This window comes from Bombina bombina, chromosome 2 (assembly GCF_027579735.1).
Source record: "Bombina bombina isolate aBomBom1 chromosome 2, aBomBom1.pri, whole genome shotgun sequence".
NCBI lineage: Eukaryota > Metazoa > Chordata > Amphibia > Anura > Bombinatoridae > Bombina > Bombina bombina.
Window position 1 is genome coordinate 887,852,741 of NC_069500.1, and position 20,666 is coordinate 887,873,406.

Below are 20,666 nucleotides of genomic sequence, written 5' to 3' on the forward strand. Positions count from 1 at the left end.
GATAGATAGATAGATAATAGCTAGATAGATAGATAGACAGACAGACAAAAAGACAGACAGATATAGACAAACAGACAGAAAGATAGACAGACAGATAGATATAGACAGACAGACAGAAAGATTGACAGACAGACAGATAGGCAGACAGATAGATAGATAGATAGATAGATATAAACAGACCAACAGATAGACAGACAGAGACAGATAGATGATAGATAGATAGATAGATAGATAGATAGATAGATAGATAGATAGATAGATAGACAGACAGAAAGATAGATAGACAGACAAAAAGACAGACAGACAGATATAGACAGACAGACAAAAAAACAGAAAGATAGACAGACAGATAGATATAGACAGACAGACAGAAAGATAGACAGAAATATAAAGATAGATAGATAGATAGATAGATAGATAGATAGATATAGACACACCAACAGATAGACAGACAGAGATAGATAGATGATAGATAGATAGAAACATTGACATACAGACAGATAGACAGACAGATATAGACAAACAGACAGAAAGACAGACAGACAGATAGATATAGACAGACAGACAGACAGACAGATTGACAGACAGACAGATAGGCAGACAGACAGACAGATAGATAGATAGATAGATAGATAGATAGATATAAACAGACCAACAGATAGACAGACAGACAGAGACAGATAGATGATAGATAGATAGATAGATAGATAGATAGATAGATAGACAGACAAAAAGACAGACAGACAGATATAGACAGACAAACAAACAGAAAGATAGACAGACAGATAGATATAGACAGACAGAAATATAGACAGAAAGATAGAAAGACAGATAGATAGATAGATATAGATAGATAGACAGATAGATAGATATAGACAGACCAACAGATAGACATACAGACAGACAGACAGAGATAGATAGATGATAGATAGATAGAAACATTGACATACAGACAGATAGACAGACAGATAGATAGACAGATTCAAAACATTTTTAACCATAAAATTGTTTTTCTGATGTGCAAATCACCTAGGGAACTCCCTAGCAAATATATATTCACATTTGTAAATAACTAATCATTCTTTGTGTAGAATACTAATTATTTAATGCATGTGTTTTATATTTTAAGGGACGATATTTGATTTTTAAAGGCAGTTTGCATGGCATAGGCTTCTAAATGTATGATCTATAATTATGCACTACAAAGCTATAGTTATGACTTACTGAGAGGCTGCATCCTATTAATCTCAAGAGACCTAAAAACATTACCAAAGGAAAATGGACAGAGAAATATTAGAAACTCACAAAAATACAGACACTTGCTAGACAGTATTTATTGGGTTGTCTAAAACCCAGTATAGTGAGATCAATCCCAAATACAGGACCTGCATAGAAATCATGTAGTAGATCCTGCAAGCCGTGCAGCAGAGATATTTATCACTGACTCCCCAAAGAGAAGAGAGGCTAAACAGAAAACTATTACTTCATATTTTGTACGCCAGGAATTTAGCCTGTTGTAAACCCCTCAGCAACACCCCCAGCCAATTGTGCACATCTTCTGTTATTGCTGCATTATATTCAACTTTATTTTCTGCAACCTGTCCAACAAATCCCTCAAAAAAAAAAGAAGAAAAAAAAGAAAAACCACAGTGTGGTTTTCTGGTACAAAAATAAAAATGCTGCATCATAACAGGAATAAAATATTATTTTTTCTGGTGGAAATAAATAAATAAATACATATGTCATAATGGGGTCAATTTGTACCATCTTAAAGGGATAGAAGAGTAAAAAATTGAAATTTGCATGGGTGCATTTCAAAAACATTTTTGCAATATATTTCAATTAGCAAAAATGCTTCTAATAAAAGTTGTTGTTTTTCTGCAGGGTACACACATATCCTGTAAGGGCCTGTGCACCAGTATTCAAACACTATGCATGCTCAGAGAGGTGACTGTGGTGTGTGTTGCTTCTGAAGATGTAATTTGTGTCATACAAGCCACTGCTGACTCTCTGAAGGTCTAGTGTCTGAATACTGGTGAACGGGCCGCGCAGGATACGTGCGTATGCTGCAGACAAACAGTAATAACATTTATTAGAAGCATTTTTGCTAATGGAACTATATTGCAAAAATGCTTATATCTCAAACTGAAATGCACCTATGCCCATGTTATAATTAACCTTTCTATCTCTTTAATGTATTGTGCTACATGTGATTGGTTGTGGTCGCATTTTAAAAAAACACTATCTTGTAGCAGTAACAGTAGTGTTCGATATACATATATATATATATATATATATATATATATGTATACACACACATATATATATATATATATATATATATATATATACATATATATATGTGTGTGTATATATATATGTATACACAGACACACATATATATATATATATATATATATATATATATATATATATATACATATATATATATATATATATATATATATATATATATATATATATATATGTGTGTAAGTATAAATGTAATAGGGAATTATTTATATATATATAAATATATATATATATATATATTATATATACAAAATGTAAACACACAATCATAAAACTTGTGTATAGGTGTTCTAGAAGTAAAGCATTAAACATTTATTAATATAGGAAACATTTCCATGTTAATTATCAATAGCTGTTAATTTGTTAGGATACAGCAGCTCAATTATATATATATGCAGGGGTTGAAAAATAGTTCTATGGTATACTAGTCAGGGGAGAAATGTTCCTAGCTCAGAGGGTAAAAAGTTAATAGTCTGCTGCAATTTCCATCCCTGTGTATGTATCTACAGAATTACAATGTATTATAAAAATACATTTGACTTAAGAGTATAATAATTAGTAACATTGCCTTTAAATTTATGACAGAGAGAGTCTATTTACTGGAGGTGGGGGGACATTAGTATCACAATACAAAGTATACAAAAACACACACATTGTATAATGGCAATACATCTATCTTTGTTACCAGTGTAACTTTGTTACCAGCTGCATATAACTTTATATTAAATTGGGGGGGAATAAAGAAACAAGATTCACTTATAAACTAGCTTTGTTTAAAATATATACTATCATATTTTCTACTTAGTATAGTGTTCATTCCATTTTATATTTGTATACATTTGCAAACTATCTAATTTTATAATATTAAAAGGGGTAATAATTAAACATTTTCATTCACAGTAAAAACATAATATCATATAATTATAATTAATTATAGTTATGTTGCTAGTATTTTCAATGTAAACATATGAACTATTTCAGTATAGCAATTAATGATGAGCAATAACATTCTTTATATATATAAAACAAAATCACGTGTAATCAGAGGTTTAAAACTGTAACTTACACAGTGGCTTTTGATTGGCTTCCAAAATTATACACACTTCTAGGGTCTTTTTGTTATTTCAGTAAAAGGGAACATATTGCTGTCTCTATATATAACAATGTACCGTAATAAAGAATAATATTACAGCTCAGGGATTAAGCAGTTTGCTACCACAGCTATTCTCAGAGCTGTCACTACCATAGTAACACCCTTTTTCAGGTAAGAGAAAGTTGAAAGCTGTAATTGTGTAAGTCACCTGCTTTGCAAGCAGTGCTCTAGTTATAGCACTTACCTCTGTGAACTGGTTGCTTCAGATGTCTGTATTTCAGCCCTGTGTACTTTAGAGAAGGGACCTCACTGTGACAAGCCACAGGTTATGACATACAGGGTGCAGTGTCTTTGCTAGCTTGTGTCAGGAACACATGGCATTAGTGGAAGTGATAGGTCTCCCTCACTGCTCTGTCATCTCCCCCCCCCCATCAAGTTTCTGTCTGGGTGAGGCAGGACAGTTTTGATTGTCACCCATGGGACCTATACGTGATAGGCTCCTGCTGCTGTCATGTCGTGTAATTGTCCATTAGCTGAACAAGCCATATTTTGCAGCTCTAAGCTGAGTTTTAAATTATAATATACCATATTATTTTGCTACTGTTTATTATTTAAGATTATTAGGCAGTGCACATGATTTTTAATGGCTAATCTGTTTTTATTTTAAAATAAAAATAATGTTTCATAATGTAAAATCACTTACAAAAGTTTACTATTTATATTATAAGCATGTTTTTAACTATGTTCTACAAGAATATATCTTTTAGCTTTAAAAATATATAAGGATTAAATACTAATAGCTAATTAGGTAATCAGTTATAATTTCACCATTTTTTTCTAATTTGGTACTAATGATCAATAATATTAAAAGCCATTTAAGTAAAGAGAAATCCTTTCACTTAAAAACACATTTTACATTGAAAATGTAAATAGAGCCTTAAGTAAATCAGCAATTATTTACAGCATATTATATGTTAATATTATTACTGCATAACAATATTTTATGTAACTACACAATGATATCATATTTTTTTTATGAAAGTACCTAAAATCAGATGTTATATACATGTTTTAAACTGCCCCTAAATTGGAAATTCTAATATTCTTTATGTTACTTAAAGGGACAGTTTAGTCAAAATTAAACTTTAATGATTAAGGTAGGGCATGCAATTTTAATTAACTATCCAGTTTACTTGTATCATTATACAGTATGTTTTCTTGGTATTCTTTGTTAAAAGCTAAACCTAGGAAGGCTCATATGCTAATTTCTAAGCACTTGAAGGCTGCCTCTAAGATCAGTGCATTTGGACAGTTGTTCACAGTTAGACACTGCTAGTTCATGTGTGCCATATACATATAACGTGCTCACTCTCATGGAGTTATTTATGAGTCAGCACTGATTGGCTAAAATTCAAGTCTGTCAAAAGAACTGTGATAATGGGCAGTCTGCAGAGGCTTAGATACAAGGTAATCACAGAGATAAAAAGTGTATTCATATAACCGTGTTGCTTATGGAAAACCGGGGAATGGGGTAATAAGGGATTATCTATCTTTTTAAATAATCACAATTCTGGAGTAGACTGTCCATTTAAAGGCACAGTCAAGTAAAAAAAAACCTTTCATGATTTAAATAGGTCATGTAATTTTAAACGACTTTCCAATTTACTTTTATTACCAATTTTGCTTTGTTCCCTTGGTATTCTTAGTTAAAAGCTAAACCTAGGAGGTTCGTATGCTAATTTCTTAGACCTCGAAGTCCGCCTCTAATCTGAAAGCATTTTGGCAGTTTTTCACCACTAGAGGGCGTTAGTTCATGTATTTTTATAGATAACATTGAGCTCAGGCACGTGAAGCTCCTAGGAGTCAGCACTGATTGGCTAAAATGCAAGTCTGTCAAAAGAACTGAAATAAGGGGCAGTTTGCAGAGGCATAGATACAAGGTAATCACAGAGGTAAAAAAGTGTATTATTATAGCTGTGTTGGTTATGCAAAACTGGGGAATTGGTAATAAAGGGATTATCTACCTTTTTAAACAACAAAAAATCTGGTGTTTACTGTCCCTTTAAAGAGATATGAAACCCAATATTTGTCTTTCATGGTTCAGATAGACCATACAATTTTAAACAACTTTCCTATTTACTTCTGTTAGCAATTTTGTTTTATTCTCTTGTTATCATTTATTGAAGGAGCATTAATACACTACAGAGAGATAGCTGAACACATCAGTAAGCCAATAAGAAGAGGTATATATGTGCAGCCACCAATCAATAGCTAGCTCCCAGCTCCTAGGTATGCTTTTCAACAAGGGATATCAACAGAACAATGCAAATTAGATAAATTGGAAAGTTGTTTAAAATTGTATGTGTATGAAATTTTTTTTGTGTCAATGCACTCTTTTTGTTTAAACAATATATTGAATATATGTATCTTTTTAAAGTGAAGGTAAAGTTACCTATATATCGAACTGTATTAGTAATTGGTCTTCAAAATTAATATGACTTTCATTCATAATTTTTTTTAAATTTTGCTGCTAAATAAAATTATCGCCGTTTTTACTCACTTATTTTCTGTCCGCAAATTCAGCCAGTTGTTTGTTTGTTTTTTTCCTTAGTTGGTCACGTTTTTTGAGTAGCCTATTGAAAACCTGGCCGTTATGCGGCCGTCAATCGACGTCATCCGCCTCCTGGATGATCTGCGAATGCGCTATATATTTTTTTATCTTGGAACCCACGCACGCACCCGTTTTGCGCATGCGTATTCGTATTGTGCCTGAATACCCATATTACATAATAGGCTTGCTAAAGACGGCTACAATATTGACAAAGGATTCGCTGATTAGTGCACGCGCAATAAGGAGTGAAATCACTGATTTACACAGACGCAGTTCAACGGAGCACTGTGAACGCGCCTTTGACAGATGTTTAGAGCGTGTGGGACCAGAAAATAAGGAAATAGTGGTTGGGAGGAGTCAACATCGGAACGGTGGTGAATAAAAATAAATGTTTTATTTCATAAATGTAAAAGAAATTGGGATAAAAAGTTAGCGATCAGCTTACTGAAAGCTTGACAAATTCATTATTGTATTCAGAATGTTTAAACTTTACCTTCACTTTAAGTTATACATACATGTATCAAGTAACTATTAAATAAATCCATCATATAAAAGACTTCTATGGGGATGTGCTAAAAAACTGATTAAGGCTATTGCTCGAGCATAAAACCTACAGTGCACTAACCTGAAGGTGCGCTTAGCTAAAGGTCAAATAGTTGTTTCAAACTATGCTTTTATATATGTTGCAAGTAAAGTCAGATATTGGGTAATCCTAGGATTACACAGGTAAAACGGACATTACCCAAGCGGCTGTGGGTAAAGCCCGATGTATGATCATAAATCCCCCAGAGTGTGGAGTCACTGCATCAAAAAAATATAGCATGCACTGCAATTGCCTTATCTTCACTATCTGTTTTGCCTCCGCCTGAGGGGTTCAAGGGTGGCTTTGTCCCCCTTGTAAACCTCATTCCCCAAGGTTTATTTGGGGTGGGTGCCAGAGGATCAGCGGGGCGCCTTCCTTGAACCCCCCCCCCCAGGCGGAGGCAAAAGAAATAGTGTAGATAGGGGAATTACAGTAAATCCGGCTTTACCCAAAGCCGCTTGGGTAATTTCTCTTTTTCCTGGGTAATCCTACGATTACCCAGATTTCTTACTTTACCCATAACATATATATAAGTTTTCAAAGTAATTTAAAGGGATATAGTATATGACAAGGTGTTGGAGTTCAAAGGGCTCAACGTTGTGTATGTATGTGTGTGTATTTGTATGTATTTATGTGTATGTGTGTGTATGTACTGTGTAGATATGTGTATATATGTGTATGTATGTGTGTGTGTATTTGTATGTATTTATGTGTATGTGTGTGTATGTACTGTGAAGATATGTGTATATATGTGTATGTATGTGTGTGTATTTGTATGTATTTATGTGTATGTGTGTGTATGTACTGTGAAGATATGTGTATATATGTGTATGTATGTGTGTGTATTTGTATGTATGTATGTGTATGTGTGTGTATGTACTGTGTAGATATATGTATATATGTGAATGTATGAGTGTGTATTTGTATGTATTTATGTGTATGTGTGTGTATGTACTGTGTATATATGTGTATGTATGTGTGTGTATTTGTATGTATTTATGTGTATGTGTGTGTATGTACTGTGAAGATATATGTATATATGTGTATGTATGTGTGTGTATTTGTATGTATTTATGTGTGTGTATGTACTGTGAAGATATGTGTATATATGTGTATGTATGTGTGTGTATTTGTATGTATTTATGTGTATGTGTGTATATGTACTGTGTAGATATGTGTATATATGTGAATGTATGAGTGTGGTCACATGCACATACATTCATGAACATATACACATATACTCTTTGAGCCCTTCCCGGTGCAACAACTTCTACCAATAGATAAGCAGGGATAGGCACGAACCAAGCCTGTGGCGGACATTTTACAAAGTAAAGACCTTAGTGAAGGACACCAAGGTACATTTCAAATTTAAAAACATCATTATATATAGTGCTGAATGTTATTATACTGATGCAGATACCACTGATCCTATAAACCAGCCCTCGTCTGACTATACCCATGTGCCAGTGTCACTTCTGTGTCTTTGTAAAGAGCTGGGTGTTATTATACTGATGCAGATACCACTGACCCTATAACCAGCCCTCCTCTGGCTATACCCATGTGCCAGTGTCACTACTGTGTCATTATATAGTGCTGGGTGTTATTATACTGATGCAGATACCACTGATCCTATAACCAGCCCTCCTCTGGCTATACCCATGTTATAGTGTCACTACTGTGTCTTTGTATAGTGCTGGGTGTTATTATACTGATGCAGATACCACTGACCCTATAACCAGCCCTCCTCTGGCTATACCCATGTGCCAGTGTCACTACTGTGTCTTTGTATAGTGCTTGGTGTTATTATACTGATGCAGATACCACTGACCCTATAACCAGCCCTCCTCTGGCTATACCCATGTTATAGTGTCACTACTGTGTCTTTGTATAGTGCTGGGTGTTATTATACTGATGCAGATACCACTGATCCTATAACCAGCCCTCCTCTGACTATACCCATGTTATAGTGTCACTACTGTGTCTTTGTATAGTGCTTGGTGTTATTATACTGATGCAGATACCACTGACCCTATAACCAGCCCTCCTCTGGCTATACCCATGTGCCAGTGTCACTACTGTGTCTTTGTATAGTGCTGGGTGTTATTATACTGATGCAGATACCACTGACCCTATAACCAGCCCTCCTCTGGCTATACCCATGTGCCAGTGTCACTACTGTGTCTTTGTATAGTGCTGGGTGTTATTATACTGATGCAGATACCACTGATCCTATAACCAGCCCTCCTCTGGCTATACCCATGAGCCAGTGTCACTACTGTGTCATTATATAGTGCTGGGTGTTATTATACTGATGCAGATACCACTGATCCTATAACCAGCCCTCCTCTGGCTATACCCATGTGCCAGTGTCACTACTGTGTCATTATATAGTGCTTGGTGTTATTATACTGATGCAGATACCACTGATCCTATAACCAGCCCTCCTCTGGCTATACCCATGTTATAGTGTCACTACTGTGTCTTTGTATAGTGCTGGGTGTTATTATACTGATGCAGATACCACTGATCCTATAACCAACCCTCCTCTGGCTATACGCATGTGCCAGTGTCACTACTGTGTCATTATATAGTGCTGGGTGTTATTATACTGATGCAGATACCACTGATCCTATAACCAGCCCTTCTCTGACTATACCCATGAGCCAGTGTCACTACTGTGTCATTATATAGTGCTGGGTGTTATTATACTGATGCAGATACCACTGATCCTATAACCAGCCCTTCTCTGACTATACCCATGAGCCAGTGTCACTACTGTGTCATTATATAGTGCTTGGTGTTATTATACTGATGCAGATACTACTGATTCTATAAGCAGCCTTCCTCTGGCTATACCCATGTGCCAGTGTCACTACTGTGTCATTATATAGAGCTGGGTGTTATTATACTGATGCAGATACCACTGACCCCATAACCAGCCCTTGTCTGGCTATACCCATGTGCCAGTGTCACTACTGTGTCTTTGTATAGTGCTGGGTGTTATTATACAGATGCAGCTACACATCCAGCATTTCACTCAGGCTTTATTTATTCCATAACTTATCACTCAATATCGCTAGCAGTCTCTTGACAAGCCACTAACTTTATTCACACTACATAGTCTCCCTTTTCTATTATTTAATCAGAAAGAAAATTTATAATAAGGTTGTGAATCACAACCTTAGTATATCTTTTCTTTCTAATTAAATACTACTTATAATAAACCTCAGGTGCTGGTTAAAGTGCTTTACCTTTGCATATAAAGCTCCAGGGACACAGTGGCAGCTTGCTTCTTGAATCTTCCCTCTCTCTCAGTCTCACTCAGAGTCATTTTCCTGGTACTAAGCTGCATCACGTGGGAGTGGCCACAACCCTGCAAAACGTGGCGCTGCATGTGTCAAGGAGTCAGGACCAGCATTCATCTATCCTACTCCTCCCTCCCCACAGCAAAATGGGCGGAGGACACTGCAAGTGCCAGTCACGGACACCAGTGTCCGTGTATGGACACCTTGTCTACCCCTGTAGATAAGTTAGTAATCAATCTGATTGGCACATAGAGAACACCGATTAACTTCTTGTGACAGCATATACAGCTGGAATTAACCCCTTTCTCTAGGTGTATATAGAACACTGACTCTTTCTGTCAGACACATATAAAGAAGTAGTGGACTTTTTTTATACCAGCACATAAGGAGCAGAACTTATTCTTAATTACTGCTATATATGCAGGACTGGTAGTGCGTTAAAGGGATAGTCTAGTCAAAATTATACTTTCATGATTCAGGTAGAGCATGCAATTTTAAGCAACTTTCTAATTTACTCCTATTATTATTTTGTCTTCATTCTCTTGGTATCTTTATTTGAAAAAGCAAGAATGTAAACTTATGAGCCAGCCCATTTTTTGTTCAGAACCTGGATAGCACTTGCTGATTGGTGTCTAAATGTAGCCAGCAATCAGCAAGCGCTACCCAGGTACAGAACCACAAATGGTCCGGATCCTAAGCTTACAATTCTTGCTTTTTCAAATAACGATACAGAAAGATTGAAGAAAATTTGATAATAGGAGTAAATTAAAAAGTTAATTAAAATTGAATGTTCTATCTTTATTATGAAAGTTTAATTTTTACTAGACTATCCCTTTAAACACCTAGGCCAGACAAGTTAAAGGCACAGTCTACACCAGAATTTTTATTGTTTTAAAAGATAGATAATCCCTTTATTACCCATTTCCCAGTTTTGCATAACCAACACAGTTATATTAATATACTTTTTACCTCTGTGATTATCTTGTATCTAAGCCTCTGCAAACTGCCCCCTTATTTCAGTTCTTTTGACAGACTTGCAGTCTAGCCAATCAATGCCTGCTCCCAGATAACTTCTCGTGCACGAGCACAGTGTTATCTATATGAAATACGTGAACTAACACCCGCTAGTGGTGAAAAACTGTTAAAATGCAATCTGAAAGAGGTGGGCTTCAAGGTCTAAGAAATTAGCATATGAACCTCCTAGGTTAAGCTTTCAACTAAGAATACCAAGAGAACAAAGCAAAATTGGTGATAAAAGTAAATTGGAAAAATGTTTAAAATGACATGCTCTATATGAATCATGAAAGTTTATTTTGGCCTAGACTGTCCCTTTAAGTAAAATAGTAAGTAGTATAAGTGTAGCATATATGAACAGATTTGTTTATTACATTTAACAACTTCAAAGAGATTGAGCACAGTCAAACTCTAAAAGCAGTCCCACTATGTGATTTTTGACTATGATTTTTGACTATGTTAAATTATTTTAAAGGAATTAAATATATTGTTTTAATGAAATTGCTTGAAATAATGTATTTAATCAAAATGTTATACTTCCTTGTGGAGTCATTGGCGTGTAGACAAATTTTATTTAGTAGCAGCAAGATGTGCAATGTGAACATTCGAATCATGCATACATTGCTGTAAATTGCATGACATATAGTCCAATTTAAACACTGTCACTGATAGTGAAGTAAAGGTGGCCCTCGGTTTATGACGGTTCAATTTGCGCAGTTTCAGAATAACGCCCTTTTTTACTATTGAAAAGCATTAGCACATGCATACATTAAAATAGCCAGTATGTGGAGCTGTCCGCTTGTGTTGCAGCAAACACATGCAAAGAAAAGCAAGCCAGACGTGATCAATGGATCAGCTTTCAAAGGAACAAGATCTAGCAGCCACTTCCCTTAGCTGCAGACTCAATGCAGAGAACTGTTTGCAGAAAAAGGCAAGTAAAAAAACGTTTTTCTTAATTAAACTTAGTTTGATGATGATACAGTCTGTTGTGTGATTATTTTGTTTTTTTTCATTAAACTTAGTTTGATGATGATACAGTCTGTGTTTGTGTGATAATTTTATTAGGTGCGGTTTAGCAAATGTTTTTGTTCATTAAACTTAGTTTGATGATGATACAGTCTGTGTGATAATTTTATTAGGTGCGGTTTAGCAAATGTTTTTGTTCATTAAACTTAGTTTGATGATGATACAATCTATTTTATTAGGTTAATACTGCTGTTTTGCATTTAAAGTCTTCATTTCAAAGCTTTAAAAATAATGTATTAGGTGTTACTTATGTCAATTTTGAGAGGAGCCTGGAACCTAACTCCCTCACTTCCCATTTACTAACATTATAAACTGGGTTTCAATTTACAACGGTTTCGATTTACAACCATTCCTTCTGGAACCTAACTCCAGCGTAAACTGAGGGCTACCTGTATATAATAGAGGGGTTTAAGGCCTAGTATTTTGTTTTTTTAAATAGTAAATTGTTATAACATGGGCCATGAAGGTTTCAAGGGATGTTATTTGGAATATTTAGATAATATAAATTATTTTGGGTACATATGCTGTTTATTCTATTTGATTGTATTATCTGTTATTCAAAAATCTATTGTATACATGCTAGTTCCATATCAAATTGTAGTTAAAGAGAGGGGGATATGGGGTTTGCAAGTGCTGTGGTTTCTTTAAGTTCTCACATATTAGGGTTAAAAGTGGTTTGTAAACAAAGTGCTGGTAAGTGAGACCCTTGTATATCAGAAATAAATGTATTGTTTATGTGTATGCATTTATTGTCTTAAATTTACAATGCAGTTGTACCCACAGTATTACACCAGCAGTTTCCCCACAGAATCACACTAGCAGTTATCCACAGAATTACACCAGCAATTACCCACAGTACTATAGCAGTTACCCACAGGAAGTACACCAGCAGTTACCCACAGAATCACACTAGCTGTTACCCACAGAATTACACCAGCAATTACCCATAGTACTATGATAGCAATTACTAACAGAAAGTACACCAGCAGTTACCCACAGTATAACACCAGCAGTTACCCACAGTACTATGCCAGCCATTACCAACATAATTACACCAGCAGTAACCCACAGAATTACACCAACAGTTACCCACAGAATTACATCAGCAGTTACCCACAAAATTATACCAGCAGTTACCAAAATAATTACATCAACAGTTGCCCACAAAATTATACCATCAGTTACCCACAGTATTACACCAGCAGTTACCCACAGTACTATGCCAGCAGTTACCCACAGTACTATGCCAGCAGTTACCAACATAATTACACCAGCAGTTACCAACATAATTACACCAGCAGTAACCCACATAATTACACCAACAGTTACCCACAGAATTACATCAGCAGTTACCCACAAAATTATACCAGCAGTTAAACACAAAATTATACCAGCAGTTACCCACAGAATTACATCAGCAGTTACCCACAAAATTATACCAGCAGTTACCCACAGTATTACACCAGCAGTTACCCACATCAGCAGTTACCCACAGAATTACATCAGCAGTTACCCACAAAATTATACCAGCAGTTACCCACAGTATTACACCAGCAGTTACCTACAAAATTATATCAGCAGTTACCCACAGTGCTATGCCAGCATTTACTAACATAATTACACCAGCAGTAACCCACAGAATTACACCAACAGTTACCCACAGAATTACACCAGCAGTTACCCACAGAATTACATCAGCAGTTACCCACAAAATTATACCAGCAGTTACCCACAGAATTACATCAGCAGTTACCCACAAAATTATACCAGCAGTTACCGACAGCATTACACCAGCAGTTACCCACAGAATTACACCAACAGTTGCCCACAGAATTATACTAGCAGTTACCCACAAAATTATACCAGCAGTTACCCACAGAATTACACCAGCAGTTACCCACAGAATTACACCAGCAGTTACCCACAGTATTACACCAGCAGTTACCCACAACATTATACCAGCAGTTACCCACAACATTATACCAGCAGTTACCCACAAAATTATACCAGCAGTTACCCACAACATTATACCAGCAGTTACCCACAAAATTATACCAGCAGTTACCCACAGAATTACACCAGCAGTTACCCACAAAATTATACCAGCAGTTGCCCACAGAATTACACCAGCAGTTACCCACCAAATTATACCAGCAGTTACCCACAGAATTACATCAGCAGTTACCCACAGAATTACACCAGCAGTTGTACCAACAGTATTAAACCAGCAGTTACACACAGTACTATGCCATCAGTTACCCACAGAATTACCCCAGAAGTTACCCACAGAATTACACCAGCAGTTACCCACAGAATTACACTAGCTGTTACCCACCAAATTACACCAGCAGTTGTACCAACAATGTTAAACAAGCAGTTACCCACATGATTACACCAGCAGTTACCCACAGTACTATGATAGCAGTTACCCACAGAATTACGCCAGCAGTTACCCACAGAATTACACCAGGAGTTACCCACATAATTACACCAGCAGTTACCCACACTATAACACCAGCAGTTACCCACAGTACTATGCCAGCAGTAACTCAAAGAATTACACCAGCAGTTACCCACAGAATTACACTAGCAGTTACCTCCAGTACTATGCTAGCAGTTAACTTAAGTATTACCCTAGCAATTATCCATAATAATATCCCAGCAGTTACATTCAGTAGTACCCCAGCTGTTACATTCAGTACTACCCCAGGAGTTACATTCAGCACTACCCCAGCAGTTACATTCAGTACTACCCCAGCAGTTACATTCAGTACTACCCCAGCAGTTACATTCAGTACTACCCCAGCAGTTACATTCAGCACTACCCCAGCAGTTACATTCAGCACTACCCCAGCAGTTACATTCAGCACTACCCCAGCAGTTACATTCAGCACTACCCCAGCAGTTACATTCAGCACTACCCCAGCAGTTACATTCAGCACTACCCCAGCAGTTACATTCAGCAGTACCCCAGCAGTTACATTCAGCACTACCCCAGCAGTTACATTCAGCACTACCCCAGCAGTTACATTCAGCACTACCCCAGCAGTTACATTCAGCAGTACCCCAGCAGTTACATTCAGTAGTACCCCAGCAGTTACATTCAGTACTACCCCAGAAGTTACATTCAGTACTACCCCAGCAGTTACATTCAGTACTACCCCAGCAGTTACATTCAGTACTACCCCAGCAGTTACATTCAGTACTACCCCAGCAGTTACATTCAGTACTACCCCAGCAGTTACATTCAGTACTACCCCAGCAGTTACATTCAGCGGTATCCCAGCAGTTACATTCAGTAGTATCCCAGCAGTTACATTCAGTACTACCCCAGCAGTTACATTCAGTACCACCCCAGCAGTTACATTCAGTACTACCCCAGCAGTTACATTCAGTACTACCCCAGCAGTTACATTCAGTACTACCCCAGCAGTTACATTCAGTACTACCCCAGCAGTTACATTCAGTAATGCCCCAGCAGTTACATTCAGTACTGCCCAAGCAGTTACATTCAGTGGTATCCCAGCAGTTACATTCAGTACTACCCCAGCAGTTACATTCAGTACTACCCCAGCAGTTACATTCAGTACTACCCCAGCAGTTACATTCAGTACTGCCCCAGCAGTTACATTCAGTACTGCCCCAGCAGTTACATTCAGTACTGCCCCAGCAGTTACATTCAGTAATGCCCCAGCAGTTACATTCAGTACTACCCAAGCAGTTACATTCAGTAGTACCCCAGCAGTTACATTCAGTAGTACCCCAGCAGTTACATTCAGTAGTACCCCAGCAGTTACATTCAGTAGTACCCCAGCAGTTACATTCAGTACTACCCCAGCAGTTACATTCAGTAGTACCCCAGCAGTTACATTCAGTACTACCCCAGCAGTTACATGAAAGGCCCAGATTTGCTAGCCCTCAAGTGGTCTCAGTACCTGCCATGTTCATGTGTCCTGCAGTACAACAGGAAAAGCCCATGAACCAGCAGAATACCACTCTGCAGCCAGCCCGGCAGCGACAGAATTACACCAGCTGTTACCCACCGAATTACACCAGCAGTTGTACCAACAGTGTTAAACAAGCAGTTACCCACATGATTACACCAGCAGTTACCCACAGTACTATGATAGCAGTTACCCACAGAATTACGCCAGCAGTTACCCACAGAATTACACCAGGAGTTACCCACATAATTACACCAGCAGTTACCCACATAATTACACCAGCAGTTACCCACAGTACTATGCCAGCAGTAACTCAAAGAATTACACCAGCAGTTACCCACAGAATTACACTAGCAGTTACCTCCAGTACTATGCTAGCAGTTAACTTAAGTATTACCCTAGCAATTATCTATAATAATATCCCAGCAGTTACATTCAGTAGTACCCCAGCTGTTACATTCAGTACTACCCCAGAAGTTACATTCAGCACTACCCCAGCAGTTACATTCAGTACTACCCCAGCAGTTACATTCAGCACTACCCCAGCAGTTACATTCAGCACTACCCCAGCAGTTACATTCAGTACTACCCCAGCAGTTACATTCAGTACTACCCCAGCAGTTACATTCAGTACTACCCCAGCAGTTACATTCAGCACTACCCCAGCAGTTACATTCAGCACTACCCCAGCAGTTACATTCAGCAGTACCCCAGCAGTTACTCAGTAGTACCCCAGCAGTTACATTCAGTAGTACCCCAGCAGTTACATTCAGTAGTACCCCAGCAGTTACATTCAGTACTACCCCAGCAGTTACATTCAGTACTGCCCCAGCAGTTACATTCAGTACTGCCCCAGCAGTTACATTCAGTAATGCCCCAGCAGTTACATTCAGTAGTACCCCAGCAGTTACATTCAGTAGTACCCCAGCAGTTACATTCAGTAGTACCCCAGCAGTTACATTCAGTAGTACCCCAGCAGTTACATTCAGTAGTACCCCAGCAGTTACATTCAGTAGTACCCCAGCAGTTACATTCAGTACTACCCCAGCAGTTACATTCAGTACTACCCCAGCAGTTACATTCAGTACTACCCCAGCAGTTACATGAAAGGCCCAGATTTGCTAGCCCTCAAGTGGTCTCAGTACCTGCCATGTTCATGTGTCCTGCAGTACAACAGGAAAAGCCCATGAACCAGCAGAATACCACTCTGCAGCCAGCCCGGCAGCGACAGGCTAGAGACAGCACACACCTGCCAGGGCTCCCTTCCACACACCAATAAATTAGCAACCTAAAGCTCCCAGACATGGGGTTCTAATCATATAGCCAACCAGTGGGCACATTAAAGGGACTGTAAACACCTAAAGATTTACTATAGATTAACATATCAGCCAAATCTAAACAATTTTTAAAACAAATTAACTTGTTTGCGGCAATTGTTTTTCAGTACTCCATCCGCCACTTACCTTATTTGAAGGAGCCAATCTCGGCTTGAGTCTGCAAACAACCAGGCTTGCTACAATTATTATGATAGTAAAAAGTATATTGCCTTGCATTTGTTGTGTTAGTTAGGGAAATATATGTAACAGAGTTAGCCTTGATACATCAGCATGGTGCATTTCAAGTTCTGAGAATTAGAACATTCTTAATTTTCAGAGCTAATTTACATGAAAAGGGACAAAATAAATAATGAAAGAATATTGAAAAGTTCTTTTACTACTCATAACTAAATATTGACTGAGAGCCTGCAATTTTAAGCAACTTTGTAATTTACTCCTATTATCAATTTTTCTTCGTTCTCTTGCTATTTTTATTTGAAAAAGAAGGTATCTAAGCTTTTTTTTGTTTCAGAACACTGGATAGCACTTTTTTATTGGTGGATGAATTTATCCACCAATCAGCAAGAACAACCCAGGTTGTTCACCAAAAATTGGCCGGCATCTAAACTTACATTCTTGCATTTCAAATAAAGATACCAAGAGAATGAAGAAAATTTGATAATAGGAATAAATTAGAAAATTGCTTAAAATGGCATGCTCTATCTAAATCACGAAAGAAAAAATTTGGGTTCAGTGTCCCTTTAAGTTAGAGGGTGTTAGGGTTAGACTTAGGTTTAGGGGTTAACACATTTAATACGTTGGGGGCGGCAGATTATGGGTTAATAAGTGTAGGTAGGTTGCGGAGACATTGGGGGCGGGGGATTAGGGATTAATAAATATAATGTAGGTGTTGGCGATATTGGGGGCAGCAGATTAGGGGTTAATAAGTATAATGTAGGTGGCGGCGGTGTCCGGAGCGGCAGATTAGGGGTTAATAAGTATAATGTAGGTGTTGGCGATGTCGGAGGCAGCAGATTAGGGGTTAATAAGTGTAAGATTAGGGTTGTTTAGACTCGGGGTTCATGTTAGGGTGTTAGGTGTAAACATAAAATGTGTTTCCCCTAGGAATCAATGGGGCTGCGTTACGGAGCTTTACGCTGCTTTTTTGCAGGTGTTAGACTTTTTCTCAGCCGGCTCTCCCCATTGAGGTCTATGGGGAAATTGTGCACGAGCACGTACAACCAGCTCACCGCTGATTTAAGCGGCGCTGGTATTGGAGTGCGGTATGGAGCACAATTTTGCTCTACGCTCACTTCTTGCCTTTTAACGCTGGGCTTGTAAAAACCTGTAATACCAGTGCTGTAGGTAAGTGAGCGCACAGCTCATAACGAAAAACTCGTAATCTGGCCATTTGTTTTCTGTCCTTAAAGGGACATTAAACACTAAATTAAAGCTAGATAGAATGATGCATTCAAAGAAAAGATTAGTCTGAGAATAACATGTAGATGTATTTTTAAAGTTTCATTAGCTGTTTAAATATTGACAAAAAATAAGTGTAAAGTTTTAGTTTCTATAAAACAATGGGAGCTGCCATGTTGTAACTTATGTTACCTACTCTGCTGTGACCAATTAGAGACAGTTATAAATAGGCCAATAGAGTGGGCATCCAATGGCTGTGTGGAATATAACAGTGTTCTGCACTTCCATATCTAACAGGAACTGAAAAGCTCACAATTTCAGAATGGAATTACAGGAAAGGAGGACAAAATAAAAAATGAAAGCATATTGCAAAGCTTTTTTTATATATATATATATATATATATATATATATATATATATACGATTTATCATTTTATATTACTATCTCAAAGTGTTTAATGTCCCTTTAAGCCAGCATTCTACCCAGTGCACAACTTTTGAGTCCAGACCAAGGAGAGGAGATACAGTTTGTGAATTAGTTTGTTAGGTAGGTAGGTTCATAATTGGTCAGGAGTGTCCACGTCTTCAGCACTCTATAGTAGCAGTGTTTGCAACAATGTTTGTAGTACTATTATACATTGTTGTAAACTCTACTGCCATAAAGTGCTAAAAACACTTGCATGCTCCTGAGCTCCTATCAGCATACCTAGGTTTAATCCTTAACAAAGGATACCAGGAGAGCAAAACTAATTTCATAAAAGAAGTAAACTGTACTGTTGTTTAAAAATGTATTCCATCCTTTGGGCTTCATTTATTAATAAGCGGATGCAGGGGTCATAATATCAGGATGATTGACATCCACTGCTAGCGGCTGATTGGCCGCCAGTGAGCAGGGGGTGGCATTGCACAAGCATTTCACTAGAAATGCTTGTGCAATGTTAAATTTAGTGATGTCGAGCGGACATGATTTGCTACAGCGAATAATGTCCGCTCGACAGTTAATAAATCTACCCCTTTGTTTTATTATTTCAGTTGTTTGCTGAAAAAAAAGAGGTAAAAAAAGAATGTTACAGCTAGATTACGAGTTATGCGCTCTATAGGGAAATTAACAAATGCAACAAAAGTTGTGTTATTTCACCCTCTATAGCGCAGTCATTACAAGTTTTCAAACAGCCGGCTTGTGCGTGCGATATGGTGCTTTTAAGCTCCATACCGCACATTATACAAGCGCTGTTTTGACGTACTCGTGCACGCTTTTCTTGTAGACATCAATGGGGAGAGCGGGCTAAAAAAGAACCTAACACCTGCGATCGTGGAATAAAAAGCTCCGTAACGCAGCCGCATTGATGTCTAAGGGGAAAAAAAAGTTATGTTTAAACCTAACATAAACCCCACATCTAAACACCCCTAATCTGCTGCCCCAGACATCGCCGATAACTATATAATGTTATTAACCCCTAATCTGCCGCTCCCGATATCGCTGCCACTATACTAAAGTTATTAACCCCTATTCCCTCACACCCCAACATCGCCCACACTATAATAAATCTATTAACCCCTATTACGCCGCTCCCCGACATCGCTGCAACTAAATAAAGTTATTAACCCCTAAACCTCTGGCCTCCCACATCACTACCAATAAATAGACCTATTAACCTCTAAACCGCCAGCCCCCATATCGCAACAACCTCAATTAAACTATATTAACCCCTAACCCTAACACCCCCTAACTTTAACATAATTAAAATAGAGCTAAATTAAACTTACAATTATTAACTAAATAATTCCTATTTAAAACTAAATACTTACTTACCTGTGAAATAAAACCTAAGCTAGCTACAATATAACTAATAGTTATATTGTAGCTAGCTTAGGTTTTATTTTTATTTCACAGGTAAATTTGTATTTATTATAACTAGGTAGACTAGTTAGTAAATATTTATTAACTATTTACTAACTACCTAGTTAAAATAAATACAAACTTACCTGTGAAATAAAACCTAAGCTGCCTTACACTAAAACCTAACATTACAAAAATAAAA

General features: G+C 37.4%; 1 protein-coding gene across 1 annotated transcript; it reads left to right on the forward strand.

The window, feature by feature from the left end:
* Positions 1-14,330: 14,330 nt before the first annotated feature.
* On the forward strand, positions 14,331-15,842 carry LOC128647355 (uncharacterized). Its single transcript, XM_053700139.1, has one exon. It carries the CDS (start codon positions 14,331-14,333, stop codon positions 15,840-15,842), a length of 1,512 nt encoding a protein of 503 aa, XP_053556114.1.
* Positions 15,843-20,666: the final 4,824 nt, after the last annotated feature.